This window comes from Prinia subflava, chromosome Z (genome assembly GCF_021018805.1).
Source record: "Prinia subflava isolate CZ2003 ecotype Zambia chromosome Z, Cam_Psub_1.2, whole genome shotgun sequence".
In the NCBI taxonomy this organism is placed as follows: domain Eukaryota; kingdom Metazoa; phylum Chordata; class Aves; order Passeriformes; family Cisticolidae; genus Prinia; species Prinia subflava.
Window position 1 is genome coordinate 65,317,372 of NC_086283.1, and position 22,148 is coordinate 65,339,519.

General features: G+C 38.7%; 1 protein-coding gene across 3 annotated transcripts in view; it reads right to left on the reverse strand.

The window, feature by feature from the left end:
• SVEP1 (sushi, von Willebrand factor type A, EGF and pentraxin domain containing 1) overlaps positions 1–22,148 on the reverse strand; it is a 125,483-nt gene that overhangs the window by 39,875 nt on the left and 63,460 nt on the right. For all 3 annotated transcript variants that reach the window (XM_063421741.1, XM_063421740.1, XM_063421739.1), the window contains exons 14-30: positions 20,098–20,206; positions 18,031–18,219; positions 17,460–17,693; positions 16,794–16,955; positions 15,899–16,060; positions 14,874–15,035; positions 14,226–14,320; positions 12,978–13,074; positions 12,227–12,340; positions 11,243–11,356; positions 10,165–10,366; positions 8,994–9,151; positions 7,679–7,880; positions 6,815–6,990; positions 5,406–5,530; positions 1,957–2,080; positions 1,265–1,435 (exon numbers count right to left, since the gene is read on the reverse strand). In XM_063421741.1, coding sequence (XP_063277811.1) covers positions 1,265–1,435; positions 1,957–2,080; positions 5,406–5,530; positions 6,815–6,990; positions 7,679–7,880; positions 8,994–9,151; positions 10,165–10,366; positions 11,243–11,356; positions 12,227–12,340; positions 12,978–13,074; positions 14,226–14,320; positions 14,874–15,035; positions 15,899–16,060; positions 16,794–16,955; positions 17,460–17,693; positions 18,031–18,219; positions 20,098–20,206 — 2,596 coding nt within the window. The remainder of the gene's footprint in view (positions 1–1,264; positions 1,436–1,956; positions 2,081–5,405; positions 5,531–6,814; positions 6,991–7,678; positions 7,881–8,993; positions 9,152–10,164; positions 10,367–11,242; positions 11,357–12,226; positions 12,341–12,977; positions 13,075–14,225; positions 14,321–14,873; positions 15,036–15,898; positions 16,061–16,793; positions 16,956–17,459; positions 17,694–18,030; positions 18,220–20,097; positions 20,207–22,148) is intronic.

Genomic DNA, 22,148 nt, shown 5'->3' on the forward strand with positions numbered 1-22,148 from the left:
GACTGTCAGGCATCTGTGGTTTTTGGGGGTATTTATCACCAGGAGGAGGAAAAGGATCCTGGTGGGTGAAGACAGTGATTACACTGAGCCTGATTCAGTCAGTACTTTTTCAGGCCTACAGCATTAGTATAAACCTGTAGTTCACTATGCAGGAAATAGGTATCTTCAAGTAACTTTAATTCATCAGGTGCTCGTGGAACAGGTACCTTGAAAGTAAAGGCCAGTGAGAGAGTCTGGCCTTCATCCACTCGGCCTGTTTATGGCAAATCAGCCCTGTTCTGTCTCAGTTCTGTGCTCAGCAGGTAAAACTGCTTGGCCCAAGGTAGAGAAATCACAAACACTAACAGGATTCTGGTGGCTTTTAAATGATCACACACCAAGAAAGTGAAAGCTGTCTCTGCCAGTGAACTTTCGTTCTGCCCAGCAGGACTTGATTTGGGTAAATCCTCATGGGTGCGGCTATTCTTTACAGAGAAGAAGAGATGGACTGTGGACTTTTGCTACAAATAACTGAATAAAGAGGAAGATGTTAAAATCTAGATCAAAGTATTTTAAAGGCATTTTTAACAAATCAGATGATTTCCTCCAAATTTCATACAAATTCTAGGATTACGCAATATCTACTTCTGGAGCTGATTTACTGTTCTGCTGAAATGAAAAATGTAATCAGCTCCAATACAAGCAACTGCAGTCATATATGCAGTCACAACAGAGGAGGACCAAAGGAAAGGAGAAAGCAGGAACAGGAATCACAGAATCAAATGAAACTTGGCAGCCTGAATGCATACAGCTCAGTTTCTTTGAAGAAATCCTGTAAATCTCGGAGCACTTCCAAGTCCTAAAAAAATATCTGCTGCCTTTAAAGAAATTAGTTCATAACTTACTCAAGTCAAGGCTTCTACTTCAAACCAAAGATTCTCAGTGGCATCTAAAAATCATAGAGATATTCTAGCATTTCTTGTGCATCTTCCACACTCCTGATGCCACTGGGGAGGAAAGCACCAGATTGCTGATCCAAATTTATTAATTTCTCTAACACTCATGGGTGTTAGAAACTGACTGAAAAACATGTAAGAACCTGACCATGACAGAGTTTCTGCTCAGCAGAATGTGAGTTTAGTTTTAAGCATATATGTAACATGGTGCTGCAACATGGATGGATTCAAGTGCATGATAGCTGCAAAAATCCCAGGCCATGAATAGTGATAGGATCCAAATAAACACCAGGGTTTCCTAATCTTGTCAGCCCACTGAGACAACTTACTTTCACATCGAGGAAAAGGCCGTGTCCACTGTCCTAGGTTAAGGCAGTGTTGAACAGAGTTTCCCACTATCTGGAATCCTGGGTCACAGGAAAGGCTCACTTTTGACCCTGGCTTTAAATCAGCAGAAGAGGCCCGAAGATGTGGTATGGATCCTTGCAAAGATGGACAATCTGTGGACAAAATAAGTGCATACAGTAAAGAGGTACAGCTACATGATGAAATGAATAAACTGTTATGTGATTGATCCCGCGTAAGTTTATCCAGGAAAATGCTTTTGAAAATGTTAGGCATGCTACATCCCTCTTGGGTTCAAAGGGTTTTGAGAATCATCAACATACAAATCAGAAAAGGAATCTACAGAAAAAGAAGCAAGGAGGCAGCAGATATTTTAATACCATACAATTATTCTTAGAGTAAAAGGCAGGATTTTTTTTTTCTGATCCAGTACCATCATCACTCTTTCCCCATCTCAATTCAGGAAGCAATAAATTTTTGTCAGAGATTTCATGAACTTTTGTTACAAACCCCTGGAATTTGAAGAATGAAGGTCTGCATGTTCTAACTGTCAAATTATCAAAATGATTTATTCAAGGTTAGTACAGCAAAGGCTGCAAGCTAGCTAGTTGACCCCATAAAAGTTTCTTATGGTATTGTTCAGAAAAAAAAGGGTTCTAGGAAGTAAAGTTCTAACCAGCACAAAATATACTCTTGTAATCTATCTTCACTCTTCCAGCAACTCCTGGCAGGAAATCTGGCCAGGCTAGTACATTTCCTTTTTGCAGGTCTTCTGGACAGGATGTAGCCAGAGATTCTACCTATGGATTTAAAACAGTTGGTTGGGTGATGTTTAAGGACAGTGTAGGAAAAGAATATTAAAAAAAAATATTCCCTTCGTGCATTCATGCAACACTAGAACAGATCCTTGAGGGAGTTATGCTCATCCTTTCTAGCACAAGAGGTTCCTGCCTGAAGTACTTATTATTCTGTTCTTATAAGCCTTCTACCTATGGACAGTTAGTGCTGAGTCACTGCCTGAAAGACTACTTGACATATAACAAGGTATTGAACACAGTTCTTGAGATACAATTGCATTTGTTTGCGTAAAAGAAAAACACATCTAGGTCACAGAAAAAGACAGTGATGAGGATGCAACCTGGAGAGAACACTTATCTATTTGCAGAAAATGCCAAAGAGGAGCCAAAAGGAACCTAATGTTCAAGTGCTCTGAAAACTGCTAGCACTGCACCACATACAAGGGACAGAAACAAAACGGAGCAGCTTAATAAGGCAATTAGTTGTTTCCAGAACTCAGATTTTGGGAACTGAATTAACTAGACTCCCTAAAACACCGTAGGCAAGGCCCAAACAAAATGGGACAGGGACATAACTGATGGAGTACAGAAACAGGAACTGTATAGGCCAGGTAAGTACAGGAGGAACAAATGAACACTCTGTTAGACCAACTGCAGATTAGTATCTTGAGAGAAGATCTGGTCATATGTCTCTGATGAAGAAGTTTTCTCAGATGGGTGATTGCCTTCTATTGAGTTTCCAGTGGAGGAAGTCAACTACCAAGAATAATCTAGTGCTGATCCTTGTGAGAAGGAAAGGTACATCATGAACTTCAGAGTGATTTGTTCTCATATTGCTCCTACTCTGGACTCGTTGAGGCAGACTGGACTTTTCCAGAGTCACTACAGCTGGAGAAGAAACTGATGTTCTCTGTTTATTCTGAGGCCATTTCAAAGTTCTCATTTCAGCAATCTGTGCAAATGGAAACTGCTTAGGCCAAAGGCTGCAAACAAATTGCAATGAATCGGCATAAAAAATTACCTGTGACGGGAAAACAAGTTTGGGAACCAGATCTTTCAAGCCATATGATGGAGAATGGAGGGCCAGAAGGGATCTCACAGTTGCCTATACACTACTCATATTTCTGTTGCTTTCTATTCAACAACAAAACTACCAGAGTGGTAATTTACCTATATCAAATTAATGTGCAAGTGGATAAGCAACTAAAACATGCAATGAAAAATCTTAAAGACTAGATTCCACCTTCCTTTATTTACTAGGCAACATATTCTGTCACCCTGCTTTCTTTTATTGCTGAGAATAGAAAGGTAAGAGTTAATGAATAGTTCCAGCTGGCCAGAACAAACCTAATGATAACAGATTACTATTCCAGGTTCTGAAGTGAATGAGGTAAAAATTGTATAGGAAGCTTACTTGGCTCAGCTTCCTGTCTAGTGTCCCATCTGTCTTTTCAGAGGAGTAATATGGATACTATAAATGAATGGCAGGATTTTCTTCCTTGTCCTAACTCTACTGCATCTGAAGCAAGTGCTAATTCAATCAGGCCTGTCATTAAAGAGGGACAACTACGGAGAAAGTTTCAGACAGTTGAACTTAAAACCCTTCATCAGTGTGCCCTGTAAAATCACATGTATGCTTATCAGCTTCAAAGCTGCTAGTAAACAAAAACTTGAAGATCTGACTTGGCAATGCAACAGTTGGTGACCCTAAAAGCCAAGAACAGTAGCAGATGGTTGGGTAGTTTTAAACTCATCAGAGAGGCAAAGTAGTAAAAAATCAGAGAAATAAACAGAGGAGACATCTGGATGTGGGACGCAAAGATTCTGCTTTCTTTTTTTTCTGTTCATGTTATTATTTCTTATTTGGATCATGGATAACAAACAGCTATAAACCACCAATCAGTGATTGAACTTCAAGAAAAATCAGAAGAGCAAAACTTTCTAATCCAAAGGTTCTTCCCCAAAGAAAAGCCTCTAACTTTAAACATTTGTCTTTGTTGTTCATGTGTTATCAGTAATTTAATACTTTTGACCTTCAGGTCAAAATACTAATGAGCAGGAAGTGGTGATGGAGTACTGTCATCAGGTTTGTAGATAGTATCAAGCTGGTGATCACAAGGACAGAATTGTGTTTGTAGGCACCTTGACAGGCTGGAGTAAAGGGACAACCCAGACCTCAAAAATTCGACAAGGAAAAATGAGAAGGAAAGAACTTCTGAATGATATAGGTAAGGAAAGCCAAGAGCAGGAGCAGCTCTGTGGAAAAGAGCTTAGGGACTCTGGCAGGCAGTGAGCTGAGTACTGGCCAGATGTGCACTTGTAAATAGTGAGGACCAATGGCATCCTCAGCTGTGTGAATAGGGTAACCATCAGAAAGCCAAGGAAGTGATTACTCCTCCTCAGTGCTTATTAAATCACATCTGGAGCACTGCATTCCATTTCGGGTTATTCACATCAAGAAAGACATGGACAAGTTGGAGCAAGTTCAGGGATGGGATGGAACATTTGTCCTGAGAGGAGAGCTTGGTTCAGCCTAGAGCAGAAACAGCTATAGGGACACCTCTCTGCAGCCCTGTGTGTATAGGGAGATGATCAGGTGCACAGAGTCAGGCTTGTACAGCAGTACAGAGTGGAAGACACAACCAATAGTCATAAATGGAAGTGGGAGGTCCCCACTAGGCATAGAGAAACAAATTCCACTCTGAGGATAGATAACTGAGCACTGAAGCTTGTCGCTCAGAAAAGCTGATGGATCACTGTCCTTGCAGACATCTTTCAATCTTTATCAATTTTTAACTCAATGGAAGTTTGGTGCTGCCAAGCTTTTATTTTTGGTACCTGATTGGGTGTAACTCAATATTCAGTTATCCTGCCTTTCAGACTTTTCCTAAAACTATACAGTTCAGCTTTTTCAGTGTCTAATGCATTGACAGAAATTCTGATGTCTCCATTCTGAAGTTTTAACAACAGAATGAGAAACTGTATGTAGTTTGTAAAACAAGCACTTAGCTTATTTCATTGGATTTCTCTCTCTTCTAGCAGTACTGTTAATTTTTATACATAATTTCCTTCCTGTTTCGAAGCCATATACTACAGAAAGACTCAATCAAAATAGAAGGTGACTCAGTGTTGATTTTACCAGATTTAGTTTTGCTTAAAGCTACTTTACTAGCTACACTAAACTTATTACCCTAAGCCAGAGCTCCATCTGGTCCCCACTGACTTCTGTGGGAGCAGGGGTCTACCCAATATACTAACCTAGAATGCCTTCTCAAATGTTCATCCTATGTTCAGAGCCCTCTGCTCAAACACTGCACTAAGGACTCACCTGCTGTGGAGAAAGTACATGGTCCCAAATGTTGAGCTGGCTGATGGAGCCCACGAAAGATTCAGCTGGGTTGAATCCTTCTCCTTTTTGATCTTGCTCTTGACCCAGTACAAGTGCACCACCACCTAAACTCAGAAGTTGAAGAGGAGTAGGAAACAAAGCCTTACAATAGGGATCCCACAAGAAGATTAAAAACTAAGCAAAACCAAAAATTTTGCTGCCTTATGTTACTAGGATTTTTCAGTGAAGACCAGCTGCCTTCAACAAACTCTCTCAGTAAAACCTCTGGGAGGCCTTATGTTAGACTGAGGTAGGTCAACATAGCAATTTGGAAGTGACTGTCAAATACATATGGCAGCAGAAATCACCTATGGCTGCTTCAGGAATGACACTGGCTCAAAGGGATCACTTGTAGGTCATTACTTGAAGCATAACAGGAACGTAAAATGCAGTTTTGAACAGGTGGGCCATATTTTACAATACTAACTTTTATTTCCTGCTTTAAACAAAAGCTTACAAAGTCACACAGGTCAAATGTGATTCCATACCCTCTGAAGCACACTGAAGGTAGTCAATGCTCTGAGACATGACACACAAGTTAAATTTATCCTCCTTTACCAGTAACACGTGAACATGCATTTTCTACATCATAGGGTATGTGGGTAAGGTCAAAAAGTAATGGAGACAGCACACTTCCTTAGGTCTTATCCCTGGAGAGATCCCTAATTTAAGTGGGAAAGACAGGGGCAAACCTAAGGATTATGGACTAAAATGCTTCAGTATTTTATTTTTTATTTTAATAAAATATTCTTTTGAAATTCTGTGTAAATTTGGATGGTGGCAGTGTGCGAACAGTATCAAAACAAAACCTCTTTGCAGCCAAATCATAGCAAGCTTTTCATAGCCCTTCAGTGCTGAAGATACTCCTTTTTACACCCTCTGATACTACTCTACAGATGACTGATCACAGGAAACAATGAAATAGCAAACCTCACCTTGTCAGGAAAAAATACAAACATAACTTCAAATATATGACTGAAAAGAGCAGGAAAAGGCTAATCAACCCTGAACACACAACATGTAAGGGAAATGCCAGATCAACTTTATTTTGTCAAGTGAGACACTGTCACAAAGCCATCCCCCAACCAGCTCTGCACAGGTTCCTTTGTGGACTAAACTGTGTTATCTGTAAAACAAGTTACCTACTAACATAACCTAGAAATATGCATTTTGTCTTCAGTGATGGCAAGTGAGGAGAAATGTCCTCACAAAAAGGACAGCAAACACGAGCTTTTCAGAAAACCAGAAACCGTGAATATATACTAAAAACACCTAAATATTCACTTGCATATTCTGCAATAAGAACAGAATGAAGGCAACAGATGTGGTACAATATAAATAAAGCATACCAGGGATTTTTGATCCAACAGAGAGCCCACTGCCTCCATCAGACAGTTTTCCATCGATGTACACCTTCCATGCCCCATCTGTGCACGTCCATGTCACTGCAATGTGATGCCAGTTGCCGTCGTTCACTGAAGGACAGTCTGTTATCTTCTCCTTCCCATTCACATAAAGAACCCAGCTGCATGGAAGGAAGACACAGGCATACTCAGCTGCATGCAGCTACTTTAAAAGCATCGTCTGTCCCCCATGATTCAAAGAAATGTTATTTGACTAACAAGGTAACTGTGACTGTACTATGAGAGAAATCTCTCTTGAAAGATCATCAGAGATGATATCTCACTCCCAGAGGACTTGAAAGTTGGTTATCATATACAAAACATATATATATTTATGATGAAATAAGTAACATGCTTTTGTAAGAAATATTAAGGTTCAAGTCATGGATGCATAGTGGATTCCTAAATTTTCCTGTTGAGTTTGGAGTCACACTACAAGTCATACCCTGCTTTTGTAAAAGTGCGAGTCATACTCGGCTTTTAGAATCATGTCAGAAGTACTCTGAGTGCAGAGTTCCATTTGTTCCACTCATTATCTCAATGAGCCATTTAGAAAAGGTGTGAATGTAGTCCAGAAAAAAATCATGTTGCCTAAATTCACTGCTCTCTTGCCATTACTCTTCTATAGAGGAAAAAGTTATGGAAACAAAGCAAGGAGAAAAATAAAACAGAGACAACTCTCTCAAGGGAGTTTGGATGCAGATTTTTCTGCCCCAAAATAGGCAAAGTTTATATTCACTCTTTTGTTTTACACTTCCTTTATCAATCCAAGATATCTGTAAACTGTAGAAAAACAAAACTGTGATTTACCCATTGTAATCAGTCAGAAGAAATGCATTATCACTTCCATTTTCTACTGCGTAAGAAACGGGAGTCCCATAGTTTGTGGTGTCAGTGGATTTCATCCAGAATGCACAGGTGATGTCCCCAAGAGATGGTAAAACACCATCAAGCATGACGTATCCATAGATACCAGAGACTTCAAAATCAAGATTGAAACCAGAGGACTGTTCTGCAACAAAGACAGAGAGTTTTCAGACCAATATTCACACAAATATGGAAAGAAAATCCAGTGAAATCTAAGCAAATGCAATAAACAGGAGCCCATCTACAAAAATTATTCACTAAATTAAATTGAGGTAGAAAGAACTTTTGGCAGTCTAACATCAGCCAGCATACAGAGCTTTCCAAGGCTAGAATACAGCATTTCAAGACAAATACCTGGAAAAGACATTGATTATCTAGCAATGAACATGAACCTTTCTTCTCTGTCCTCTGAAATGACATATCTGTCCACCATCCACCATCCAACAACATAAAGAAGTATAGTCAGCTGGTTCCACTTAATCAAGATATGAAGAAAAACCCCCAGACAACCCAAGATTTTTCCTGTTCTGGACTTACTGAAATACACAGCCCTGGTAGGGGACAGCACTTCTGTGCTGCAGTTCAGTGCACGGTGACATGCTTTACAAGGATGCTCCATGTGATGTTATCAAGTGGAGCTCTCTTGAATGGTGGGTGTTAAACTCTGACATAAGATGGCAGGGCAAATGTCCTGCATGTTGTCTACTGTCTTTGGGAAATCAACACAGCCTCTGTGTAAAGATTCACCAGCTACTTTATAAATTTGTGGAGACGGATTTGAGCCTTGTGGTTCAAATGTCTCCAGTATCCCCCCTGGAATTTGTGCAATGGATGTCACCCATGCCAGCTGTCCACAGCAAACTTGATACCCTTTTGCATGTAGGGAACTTGATGCCTTTTGGACTTCTGAAGCTAAGACTACCCCTCACTAATCTCTGACCCTGTGATGCAAAGCCCTACAAAATACAAGAAACAGAAAGATCTACCTAGATACATAGTGTAAATATAAAATAAATTCAATAGTCCTACTGGGTATTAAAAAGATAGAACCATGCCTTAGAAATGACATAGGCACATGGTGTTACTTGTCTGCAATTACACTTATTAACGCTGCAGTCACACAGGCTTCGCTCATCCTCTCACAGTCCCACCACCCTAGCTGCTTTCTGGGGAAGCTGTATGAAATCAGCCCAGCCAGTGCAAATCTTGCACAGAGACTTAGTCAAGCCACCTTTTTCTTTCACTTGGTCCTGTGTACCTGTTTCACACCTGCTGCCTGTAAAGCCAGGGGGACATTTACAAACGTACGAGTTCAAGGCATCCACACAGGTGGCTTGGTTTAAGCAGGGACTGGAGTCACAGTCATTGATGTTCACTTCACAGTTCAGTCCTGTGTATCCTGTCACACACAGACACCTATGGAGGAAGAGAAGCACACATCAAAGGTGACAGCTGTCATAACAAAGAATTCTGGCTACAAGGCCAGATCTGCATTATTATTATTATTATTATTATTATTATTATTATTATTATTATTATTATTATTATTATTATTATTAAATACAAAAAAATCAACCAATGATGTACTACAGAATTAATGGAGTTTTATTCTGGTCATTCCTCTTAAGCATGCTTGCATTCTATTAGCTGCATAATATCACTTCTGGACAGGGACAATACAATATTTAAACAGCCTGCATTTCTTTATATGAAATTGTGAGACATAACCATTGCACTTCCATGGGTAAAACATACCTCTTACATACATGGAATTAAAGATCAGAGGTATTCAACTTTTCAGTCACCTTCCTACATATAGGAAAAATAAAGCCAGTATAAAGATATCAAGACCTGTGATACTCAGAAAACCAAGGTTTTACTAAACACAGATGTTAACAGCTGGCCCATCTTTTTATATAGTGATCTAGGATATGATACTTCCACTGGCATTTGTAGCTTCTGATCTGAGTTCAGATACCCTAAGTCATAAAATTAAATAGCTGGATTTTTCCACTGGGTATCTTAACCTCTATAGGCTTTATATGTACAGCTATCCCTGTCTTTCCAAGCTAAAGAAATGTAGTATTACCAGGTACATAATTGGTCATCACGTATTATTTCCGTGGAAAGCAAGATAAACCCCTGAAGTCTGGGAAAATGGACATCTTTTGGAAGATCAGTATTAAAACCATGGAGTCCTACCATGCTTACATTTCAAACTCTGTATATTTTCTTTGCTGTTTTCCTTGGAATTTTTTAAGAGTCAAGTCAAGGACATATTTTCTTGTCTTTTAAGATCTCCTTTGGTGACAGAGACCACTTATTTTGGATCAGCTGCCAAAATATGCTTACTGAAATTTAAGAAGGCTGAGGCACCTCAAATGTGTCTGACTTTCCACATTATTTTAGATCAATCATCTGTTTTTCACCTGAAGCTGTTGATACCGTCTCTGCATGTAGCTCCATTCCTACAGGGTCTGCTTAGACACTCATCAATGTTTCTTTCACACAAGACACCAGTAAAACCTGGGAGACATTTGCATGAGAAACTTCCAACTCGATCTTCACAAACAGCCCTATTAAGACATGGGTTTGAAAGGCATTCGTTCATCTCCCTTTCACAGTGATCACCTGAGAGAAAAAAAGAACAAAGTAACAGCTCTAGATTGAATTTGCCTAAGGAGGTTGTTAACCCATCTCTGTTTTTAATGGGGTGTTGCTGATCTTCTGAGGAAAAGTAAACATCAGAATAGCCATGCAGGTTTGGAATTTACTCCATTAACAGAGGTTAAGTAAACACAGAAGAATTATGGGAACCATCTTAACAGTTACAGAAATAACATGTAGCAAACCGTTGAATTTAAACATGACTAACTGGGGATGAACCAGGGAACCACCTGAGAAACTATTCTGAGCAACCCATGAAAAGCTACTATAAAAGACCTTTGGCTGAAACCCTGACTCTAAGGAGAGATGTGAAAGCCAGAAACACATGATTCTGTGATTCATGATGTGAAAGAGGCTCTATGTCACAAGCACTGAAACTGCTCGTGATTTTATGCTGGAGCTCTTTGGCAACATGATAATCAACAGATATGTGTATTTGTTACAGAAATCTGTGGAAGTAAAGTATGGGATTACGGAGTAGCTTTAGTATAGACCATTTTATCTACTGCTAAAATATTTTTATTTTTAAATAAAATTAAAAATTACAATTTGAACCCAACAGAATGCCGCTATTTGTTCCTTAACATCACAGAGCAAGTTCATGGCAAAATTAGTAATTGAAGTTCTAGCACTTAGTAAATCCTTCTGAAGTACGCTTACACTACAGAGAGTCAGAGATTAGATGGACCTAAGGAACATCCATAACTTACATTCATATCAACATGTAGTATATTATATTTATTGCTATATAGCATTGAGATGGAAATACTTTGGGTGGGGTAGGAAGACACATTTTTGGTCAGAAAGAGTACAGGCTGACTCAAAGTGAACAAGGTGTACCTGTGAACCCTTTTGCACAGGTGCAGCGGTAACCATTCTTGTCATCAACACAGTGGGCTCCGTTCAAACATGGACTGGAGCTACATTCATTTATGTCTTCCTCACACAAGAGACCTTTGAACAGCAAGGATTGCAAGGCATGATCAAGACAAGGTCACAGACTGTATGCTGCAGCAACTGGACGTGGACAACAGAACAATAACCCACCACCAGCATGACAAAAGGCTACTGAGAGCAGGTGACAAAATTATGTGACCAACTGCACTACTGCAACAGCTACAGAGATTATCTGTGTTATTTAGATCCTGGGATCAAGATGCAAAGTCCATAGGGTATCTTTATAACGTTTAAAAACCCATCCAGCTAATACTGATGTCAATAAATGTACAGTCACAAACATGAACAACGAGGGAGAGCATTTCTCTAATGCAAAATGCAAAGCTGTTTTCAATTACACTAAATTATCTCCTCAGGAGTTTATTTCCATATTTAGAATCAGGTGCTGTTTTGGCCAGCTATTCAAGCATGTCAAGTTTCCCTGCAGATTTCAATACCTTCATTGTACGTCTAGGTCACAGTTAAAAACACTCAGAAAAAAATATAAGCAAAACCCCACTCACTTATTCATAGGGCTGCAGCAACAGCATAAAAGCTGTGTCTAGTTGGGCAGTCTCACAAGCACTTTCCCTGTTAGTATTTACTAATTCCCCAAACCTTATTCCTTTTTTCAGACCAGAAATGTCACAAAAGAGAAGGATACATGCACACACAGAGACACGCACATTCCCACACCCTATCCCTGTATGCTTGTCCTTTTATTTCAAAATCTATTGACATATAGTAGAACCTTTCTCTAACCTGTAGATCATATTATTTTCCTGTTGTAATTTGATATGGAATTACACGGCACTTGTGCTTTGTGTTACCTACTTGGCACAGAAACCAAGCCTGTCTGAAGAAAAGCTATGAAGTGAAACAAATTACCTGAATAGCCTGGTTGACAGTGGCAAACAAAGGTCCCAATGCCGTCTTTGCATATTCCATTGTTTTGACATGGAGATGACTTACACTCATCAACTTGTGTTTCACATTTCAAGCCTGGAATGCAAAATAAAGGACTGCGAATAGGAAGACAAAATTTAAAATTGTTCTGAAAAATGGATCCCATGACTAATTAATGTAGGAAAACATAATTAACTGCCTACATAGCAGACATTCAGGTTTATTATCTTTTCATTAGATTGTGCTTTAACACACACCTGAGACAAATGTTAGAAAGGTGTGATGCACATTGGGCGAGAGACTGATCAGCTTCAGAGAGTGGCAATCAAAAATAACTACTTGATAACAGCTCAATTATAAGACATCTCATTGATTTGAAGCAACATTGCTAACACTGGGTAGCTAACACTGAAGACAAGTACAGTCTCTGTACAGGTGGAATTAGCTGTCAAGGCTGCAAATTTCTAGCTTTTGTTAATCATAAATATTTCCAGGCGATAGAATTTTCTCATCCACGAATTACATTAAAAGAAATATAATTCAAAAACTGTTCTGCAAAACACAGCATAATTCAGCAAGGACATGAAGAAGTACCTGTTTTCTTATATATTCTGAATATGTGATGAATATTCCAATTGGTTAGGTGATACTGAAATGCTTCGCTCCTTTATACTTATTAATTTTAAGGGCATCATGAAGTACTAGCTAGCTTGCCTGCTTCCCGGATTTTTACCTGTATATCCAAGTGGGCATATGCAAATATATCCACTTCCCAATTGCTTGCATGTCCCATTATTGTGGCATGGCTCCAGAAAACATTCATGAAAGACCTGACAAAGGCATAAACAATACAATTACAACAAAACTGGTACACAATACTCTAGTTTTAAACTGTATACCCCATTGGCCACTTTGGAAAGATGGGATAAAAACAGTCACCAGCACTAGCTTCTAATTCCTCTGTTTTATCAGCATGCTAACCACTTATGATTTTTTTCCTACTGAAAAATACCACAAATCTGAATATTATTTTAAAATTACATTTTATTTAGCAAAATCTCCTCAAAAATATCTGACCTATGATTCACAGCTTATATTAAGCTATATTTATATGCAAGTTCTCCACTTTGCATCCCTCTACATCAGCTAATCACTGCCTGCTATTGGCTATCAGGTGACCTGGCAGGGAACTTCACTGTGTAGCATTATTTCTCCTGTCTTTGCAAACCTGAATTCATCAAAGCCCTTGAGTATATGGTCAACTAAACCCATAGGATATCAATTTGTCACCTGTTACTGTGTTATGTAGTGGTTCAGGCCCAATTTCTCATGAGTCAGCTCTGCTCCTGTTTACACAATATCCCAAAGTGCAACTCAATCAAAGCAGTTGTGTCAAAAGTTACAGACTGGGGGTGAGGGGGTGGGTGTAGGGAGGCATCTCCAGCAAACATTGTCACTAGACTAGTTTAACACGAGGACTTGCCTGTATCTCAGAGAGGTTACTCACAACAGAAGGGCACTCTGCTTGCCTCCTCTCAAGTGTATCTGTGTTACAATATCTAAACTCAAGATTTTACATCTGAGACTTAGATGTCTGGTAGCATTTTCTAGAACTCAGCATATGGAATACCTCAGATGACTGAACACAGTCAATATACCTTTTCTGGATACTTTGTCTGAACCTCTTCCATGTAGTTTACTTTTCTTTTATGAACATAGTAAGTATTTCATACATCAGGTGAAAGCTTCAAAACCAGAATTTAAGATTGTCAACAGCTGATGCCAATTCCTCTGTTCAATGAAAGTTCTTCTATGATTACAAAGAGAGTTTGAGTGCTCCCCTCTTAACCATTGCTTTCATCTCCTCAGGAAATAAAGTCAGCAAAAGGAGTACGGTTAAAAAGGCCTAACTTGTTTACTGCTGCATGAAGTGCTTTTTCTTTCATTGGAGATAACACTGGAAAATAACACTTGTCCTTACCTGACTGCTGACTTTGTACTGCTTGCTGATATTTTCTGGGAGGGCTGGTACCATCATTATACTTTCCTCAGCTGCTGAAAAAGTAGAGCCAAAACCTAAAAGGTAAAGATATCAAAGCACTATTAATAACAGAGTGTAGCGAGGTCCCTATTCTGTGGGGGCAATATAACTACATGTTAGTAATGTGCCTAAAGTTATGCTGAAATAAATGAATTTTTGGGAATAAAAAGCAAATCTTACAGTACCCATTACAAAAATATGTATTTGTAGACATACATTTCTAAAACATATACATGTGTGTACACATAAAAATATTTTATATGTTTTTGTAAGCAGACACACGCATGCATATGCATATTAGTGTATATTTATATATATTTCTCCCTATAGCATATGTGGGAGGCATAGGCAATGTACACACACACTGCATATGTATACTCTATTTATTGAGCCTTGGCATGTATCAGTGTTAGTCTTCAAAACAGAGGAAACACCAGTAGGCAGAACCAGCTGAGAACTTCACTGCTTGAAATCAAAGTCCTACATTTGTCCAGAGAGTACCTGGGATGTTTTCTTTTAAGATTGCTTCTGGCTATCCCTTAGATATATCCCTTACTCACTTTATCCAGCAGAGATAATTTGGCTTACTTGAACAATCTGTGATGGATCTGGCACCAATAACAGTTGTTGTTCCATAAAAGGGACAAGACAAGCAGTAAGACTTTCCCGGGTCTGGTTGGTAGTAGTCTCTGGGACAAGGGTAGCAAGGTGTCAAACCTGTACGAGAGAACTCGCCTGCAAGACATGGTACTGCAAGAGGAAGAAAACCTTTCTGAGTGACCTGATCTCTTGTACATCCACCTTACTTCCCTCCACCTCTTTTTTTATCACTTTCTCTTCTCCTGTCATAGTCTCGTCTTAGATTTAAAGGAACAGGATGATGTCTGCCAGGAATTCACAACTCCAGGAAACGTCAATTTAGGATCTTCTGTGAGATGCCATGTTGTTCTCAAAGGATTATGGAAATATCTGGAAAGTATTTCATTTTAATACTTTTCTTGCTCTGGGGCCAGCTTTTAAATGGAACTTCCCTTTTATCTTTCACACCTTTTTTTTGGTTATTGTTGTTTGGTTGGTTTTTTTAGTTTCAGGGGTTTTTTTGTTTGTTTGTTTGTTTTAGTTGTTGTTGTTGTTTTTTCCCCCTTCAAGAAGGAGTAAGGACAAAGATAAGACCTTTTAGGACCATGAATCCTTACAGACTATTTCTCTGGTAATTTTTCTTGCAAAGCTTGCCAAAGACAATTGAGGAGAATTTCTTTGAACAAATTATAAAACAAACAGATGTGTTAAAATTCAGAATTTTTGTATAGAAAACAAGGAAGAAATAATAGTGACAATTCCCTTTCTCTTCTGTAATGAAAAAGATTTTATTTTCATTTAGGTACCCATCACATATCTAATTTTATTCCTCATTATATAAGGATCAGGAGGGTAATTGGTAACAGGAAATGACCCATTATTTTGCTGAAAAATGTTCCTTGGTCTACATTTAACCAGAAGAGGAATTCAGTCTCAGGCAGATAAATTGGATTATATTAGCTGATGTTTAAACAACATTTTGAACATTTTTAATATTTAGTTTAAAAAAAATTATTACCCATTTTGTTACAAACCTCCACAAGCTGAGATATCCACTGCACCTCTTTTTACTGTTGATGTATTTTCTGGACAAGAGATGCAATTCCTAGATCCAAATGATGGCTGATATGTTCCAAGTGGACATGTTTCACATGTCTCAAGACCATTAGGTGAATATGTTCCCTGTTTGCACTGAGCTATAAGGCAAAAAAGTTTAGAAAGACTAAACAATGTCCAATAGGAAACATGGCTCCTGATCTCTGAAAATAATGTTGAAATTGCAACGCACATCACAAGGAATGTTTATATCTGGAGCATACTCTACTCTGAAGGACCTCATGGGTACAAAGAGAAAAAAAACCAAAAAAACCAGTTGTGGTAAGGTACTGATAGTGCAATTGTGAATTATTGAACAGTAAATTCCCTCCAATCAGCCTCACAGATGATTTACTGCAACTCAGTTACTCATTTTAATCAGCAAAACTAATGGCAATAAAGACATTCGTTTAGACATTTTAATTTAATAACAATTAAATCAAACTAGGTATTTCCTTTTCAGAAGAAATCATGAACACATAGTGGTTCTGTGCTGTTCAGTGTTTGCACTGTAGGGTAGGATGGAGAGCAGCTGGCAAGTAGGACAGTGGAGTTATTTTAAGTGTATTAGGGTCTGAAAAATGCAGAAATGAAAGACAGAAATTAAACAAAGCATCAAAGGCCAGCTCTTTTCAAAACCTCTGCTCGGGCATCCTGCATACTAGAGCAGTGGTGAAAACTTAGATCTATTTCCCTATGCATATGCATTAAAGTGCCATTAGGACTGCTCCTCGTCTCACAGGCTAGCTTCATTCCAGTACTTTCACCACGGGGTCCAAAAAGATGTCACCAAGAATTCAGAAGTGGCTGTCCCCATAAGGCAAAAGTTCTTACCTTTGCACTCGGAGATGCTTCTAGAGTGTAGATACTCAGTATAGCTACCAGATGGACAACTTTTGCATTCCATTTGCCCTTCCTCATCTTGATACGATCCAGTCCAGCAGCTTTCACAAGTAAGATGCTCCAGGGAGTAATAGGTACCCACCGGGCAGTTGACTGTAATGTAATGTTGGAACCTAAGTTTCCCTCAGAGTAAAAAATCATACATACCTTTCTTGTCCCTGGAGTTCCCATCTTTTTTATGAAATGTGACTCTGTTCCTCAGCAGATAGGGTATCTCTCTGGAACACTGCAAAGATTTAACTATGCACAGGAAATGGAATCCAATTCCCCATGTTAGCTACACATCACTCACAGGACTAACAGGGTTAAAAGACTGCATACCAAGTACTGTTTTCTCTGTATGGCCAAGCATGGATATGCCTGATTTCCCCCTGGGAGAGGAATCCTGGATACAAAGCATCCGTTTTCCACGGGCCTTGGTTAGGAACATAAACATCCTCTGGAAGTCAAACTGTGCAAAGCATTTTTGCAGTTTATTGTTACGGGAGACTGCAAGCACTGGACTGTGTCAAATCATAACCCTCTGCAAACATGCTCTAAAACCTTGTTTTGCAAAAGGATTTAAAATACACATACTAAACAAGTCATCTGGCTTACCACACATTCTTCCTCTCAGCACAGAACCAGGCCTGCAGAAAAGAAAGGCCTTCTCGGTCTCCAGTGAGTTGGTGTCAGCTACAATGAGTTCAGATGCAAACTGAAAAGAATACATAGGTTCCTTGTTGAGAGTTCTATTCAGCCTGTTTGTGATTGTTTCCAGAGTTTTAAGGAGCCGTCTCTGGTTTTCCAGTTCCAATGTATCATTTCTTTCGTCGGGCAGTGGTACGCTAGCTGGAACATAAACAGCAAACACAAAATACACACAGATTTTGCAGTCAGCTGTACTTCCAGTGTACTCTGGAATTTATCAAGAGTGGAACACCCAAGCTTATCAGTGGAAAGTGAAAAGGAGGCCATGTGCACAAAGCTCTCCATGAACACAAGACTGTTCAAGAAGAGATCCTCAAGAAGAAAGTCTGTGAGGAAATGGGACTATGAATGTGTCAGAGAACTGCCATCTGCATCTTCACCAGTCTTCTGTGAGCTGAAGAAGTTTTACTGAATTTGTTAGAGACACAATTTTTAAAAAGAAGGATGCAGAGAAGTCTGGTGTTTTGACTTGTCTCACCTGTAATGTTAAATATTAACTTGATTTTTTGGTCAGTCATTGGAACATTCAGCTTATGCCTTTTGACCCGAGCAGGTGCTGCTTTTACAGAGGCAGAGAGATGCTTGGATAAGTCTTCTCCTTGTACTGCATCAACAAAATCACCATAGGAATAATCCAGGTGATTTGCTGTTCCCCAGCCAGCAGGTCCTGCGGGACATTAAGAAAAAAAAAACAAAAAGAAAAGCAATATAATGTGGAAAATAAGTACCCATATTTATTTCTAAAATACAACTCCAATATAATTTGTTTGAAGGTCCAGATGATATGTGCTGACTTTGATTCTGTCCATGTGGTTAGTGTACCTGCATTTTTACTAATGAAAAATCTTACTCCTAACTGATATTCTATTTCATCCTATCCTAGGATGAAATTAGACAAAGCTTTAAAGAACAAGTTATAAAATTTATATGTTGCAATTCTTTCTTTTCCTCTGTCTTGCATGAATCCTCACCTGCACCCTCACCTGCCAGCAACTTCTTCAACAATTCCACATTGCCCTTGATTCCACTTCTTGCTTACTAACAGACAGCATAGCCTATGCCATGTCTCCATTGCATCTTCTTCTAACAACTCCTGAACAGTCTAATGTTGTCTGTCCTCTCAGAAAAGACATCCATGTCTTATCCATGTATTAACCCTAGACAGGCATTTGTTGTTAAGCACAGTGAATCAAATTCAACCTTGTCTAATGTTCTTCATCACTTTTAACCAAAATATTTTCTTCTACTTTTTCATAACCAAATCTAGAATGATGTGGTCTATTTCATTGATCTAGATTATTTTTTAAAAAACATGAAGATAGAGAAAGAAATCTGCCAATTTTCTGTTAGCATCACCAAGATTATGTTTTATTTACAGTGGTAACTAGGACAAGTTAACCCCACAGTTTAATATCGTGTGAGTGTTTCACAACTAATTTTCTTAATTGCTGTCTCTTATGCCTTGAGGAGAGTCCTTCTCTCCTGCTTCAACAGTGTAAAATTATGATAAATTGCTGAAAAACAGCAACAAGGTTATTCTGGTAAGAGGTTGACATGAACCAGAAGAACATAGGACACTACATTCCATGTCTGTAACACTGTTTTTTCCACATGCCTTTACAGATTAGTTCCAGCTGTCACCAGCATTCATCTTAACCCTGATGGCAACTGCAGACTGAACATCCAGACCTTCTCTGTGTCTGAACACAAACAAATGCTCTCAGAGTGAAGCATTATAAAAGATGTGCATAAGCAGGAAGTTCTACCAAGTAACTCCCCTATGAACCTGTAAAAGAGACACAGTCCTATGACAGATTCTGATGTGATACTACCAAAATGCCTCCTGCTAACATAGGTAATGTAAGTTATCCACTTTCAGCTTTTCTGCTCTCAGCACCCCTTTGCGACTCAGAAAGGCCAAGAATACCAGCAGTACAACACGGACACCAAGCTGTTAAAAAATGGACCGAAAAGGACAACTTACTTTGGCATAAACCAGAGTGGGAATAACCACTAGGATGGTTATGGCTTTCACTCTGATATAGCCACAGTCATGGTGCAAAATCTGCCCTTGCATACAGGAGGTATTTTCACACCAAATGGGCCAACTTAAGTGCATATAGCTCTACACAGTGAAGATTCTGTGCAGATCTGAACTGGCATCACAGAAGCTCTTCATTTTCTTATCAATCTCCAAATCAATTTTTTGTAGCTTTTCAGGATTTTGGTTTTAAACTGTATGCTTTTAAGAAGTTCCTTTTTTCTAGGCTAATGAAGCCTGTTTCTAGGACTCTGTGTGTGTGTGGTTTTTTTCCCTTCCCACCATAAGGCATACCAGGAAATTCTCCTCCACACTACATAGGAAGCAGCATTGATACAAGACCTAAAAGAGTTCCACAATATTTTTATAAAACTGTTTATGTAATTACTTATTATCTTATGAGCACCACAGTTACTTAAAAAAAAAATCTTACTAAAGACATTGTGGCAGGAATCATGCTGCATTAAACCTGGATGGCTAAGAAGCTAAGGAATCAATAATTACCAATGGCAAATCCATTTTCGTAATCATAATTATATTCCAAGCAGTGTTTCTGTGTCTGATCTTCCAATCTGCAGTCAATATCATCGACATCATTACAGAATGATGGGACCTTTCAACATAAAGAAGAATAACTTTAAAAACATAAAACATCGCCATCTCCTCTGACTTACAAAAAATTTTAATTACAGTGTAAAGCACTGGTTCTGCAAGCAGCACTAGATTTCTCTCTCTCTTATAACCCTGGCATGGTCTTTTAGAAGATTTATGTTTTATTGATACAGCTCAGAAACAAGAAAGCTACTTGCACAACTACAATATCTTCATTATAAAAGATTGGGGTTTTTCAGGAGAAGATGTCAATTCATTACTCTTACAATTAATGACTCTTGCATGACAAATCCCAGAATACAGAAATAAATTCAGGCATTTTTCTCCCTGCCGAAGAGGACTAGAGAGCTCACATTTATAAAGCACCTGTGCTATTTCCATAAATGTTACTTGTAATTCTGTCAGGCTTACAACAATGCTGTTACTTTTTTCTAGCTTTCAAACTTTACTTCTTCATATCCACCTCTCCCTACTCAAGGAAAGGGATTTATGTGCCAAAATATCTCAGGGGAGAGGGAAAAAAATCTCAGGAGGATAGAAATCACAAGTCAGAAATCACACAACAGAAATCTCATCAAGAACATTTCTGGTATTGTTTATTTTTTTCCCTCCAAAAAAACCAGTGGAGATTGATTACATAAGAATAGATAAATGCATGATTTTTGATTAAGTATGCATTTTTTTTTGCTTTTTCCAGAAAGGTTTCAAGAAAATGGGGCAATAGGCTGTGTTTTGAAGTAGTTTTGTTTTGTCTATATCAACATTCATTTGAAAGATGCTCCTGCCCATTTATTCCTACTTTTCACATCTCTGGCAGAATTTCAAATTCTTGGGAATAGGAATAAACATATTCAAAACGGCCTTTCTGAATGTTTTTCCAGATCGTTGCATTTTGATGTAATTGCTTGGAAAGATCACTACCCATTTTTTCCTTATTATCTTTTACTTGCCAATAGGAACAGTCCAAGCACTGGAACCTGATCGTACCATGGAAAGAAACAGAAATAAAACCAGTCAAGACTTCTTTGCTGGAAAGAACAAATCAGAGCAAGAGAGTTATGTCAGACATTTATGTCCAAGTGACATTGCCTGACATGTCACCTAAGTTTTCAGCCATCTGACAAGCATTAGCGGCATATGCTCCAAAGTTGCAGGAGTGTGCCCATGATCTCTATGTACTAACAATGTCTTTTAATTAGTAGGCATCCTTTTATTAGAATGTGGACTGTGTTCTGCAAAAAACCTGTAGAGGCTCAGTGTTCTGTACTGGAAAAATGATGTTGCACTAGGCCTGGACATCCATTCCTGGGATCAGAACTCAATGTTCTGCTGCTTCTACTTTTCAGCTGAGGAGAGATTTGTGGGTTAACAGGGGAGGTTGTGATATTGAAGTGGAAAGCAAGAGTATGGCAGAGAAGAAAGACAGGACCTCTCCAAATTCAGTATCATGCAGTTCTTAATGATAAGAGTCAGACCTCAGAAACTCATGAAACCTGGGCAGATCACTGCTACTGGATTTGAGTGCCTGGATGTACACACCAAACATGGAATATATCCATTTGTATGTGTGTGTGAACACACATATATGTGTGTTCATTCCTACTCTTTGGTTATGTATTGTATATATTCTATATAAAATGCATTTATTTTATGATCACATCCAACTTTCAAAAACAGCACTGAGGGGACAATTGATTGAGGATTTCAAAACTACACAGGCTATCTTTAGAAGCCTACTGAAAATCTACAAGCTGCAGCTCCCTAAACTACTTGGACACTTGCATAAATTCTGTCCCATACAAGTCCACATTGAAGACTAAACTGAATAACATTAAAATGCCAGTGAATCTTTATTTTAAAGAATACCTTTATTTTTAAAAATAACTTGTCACTCTCTGAAAAAGCTCAGATTTCACTTATGGGCTTCTGCTGTCAATTTCCTT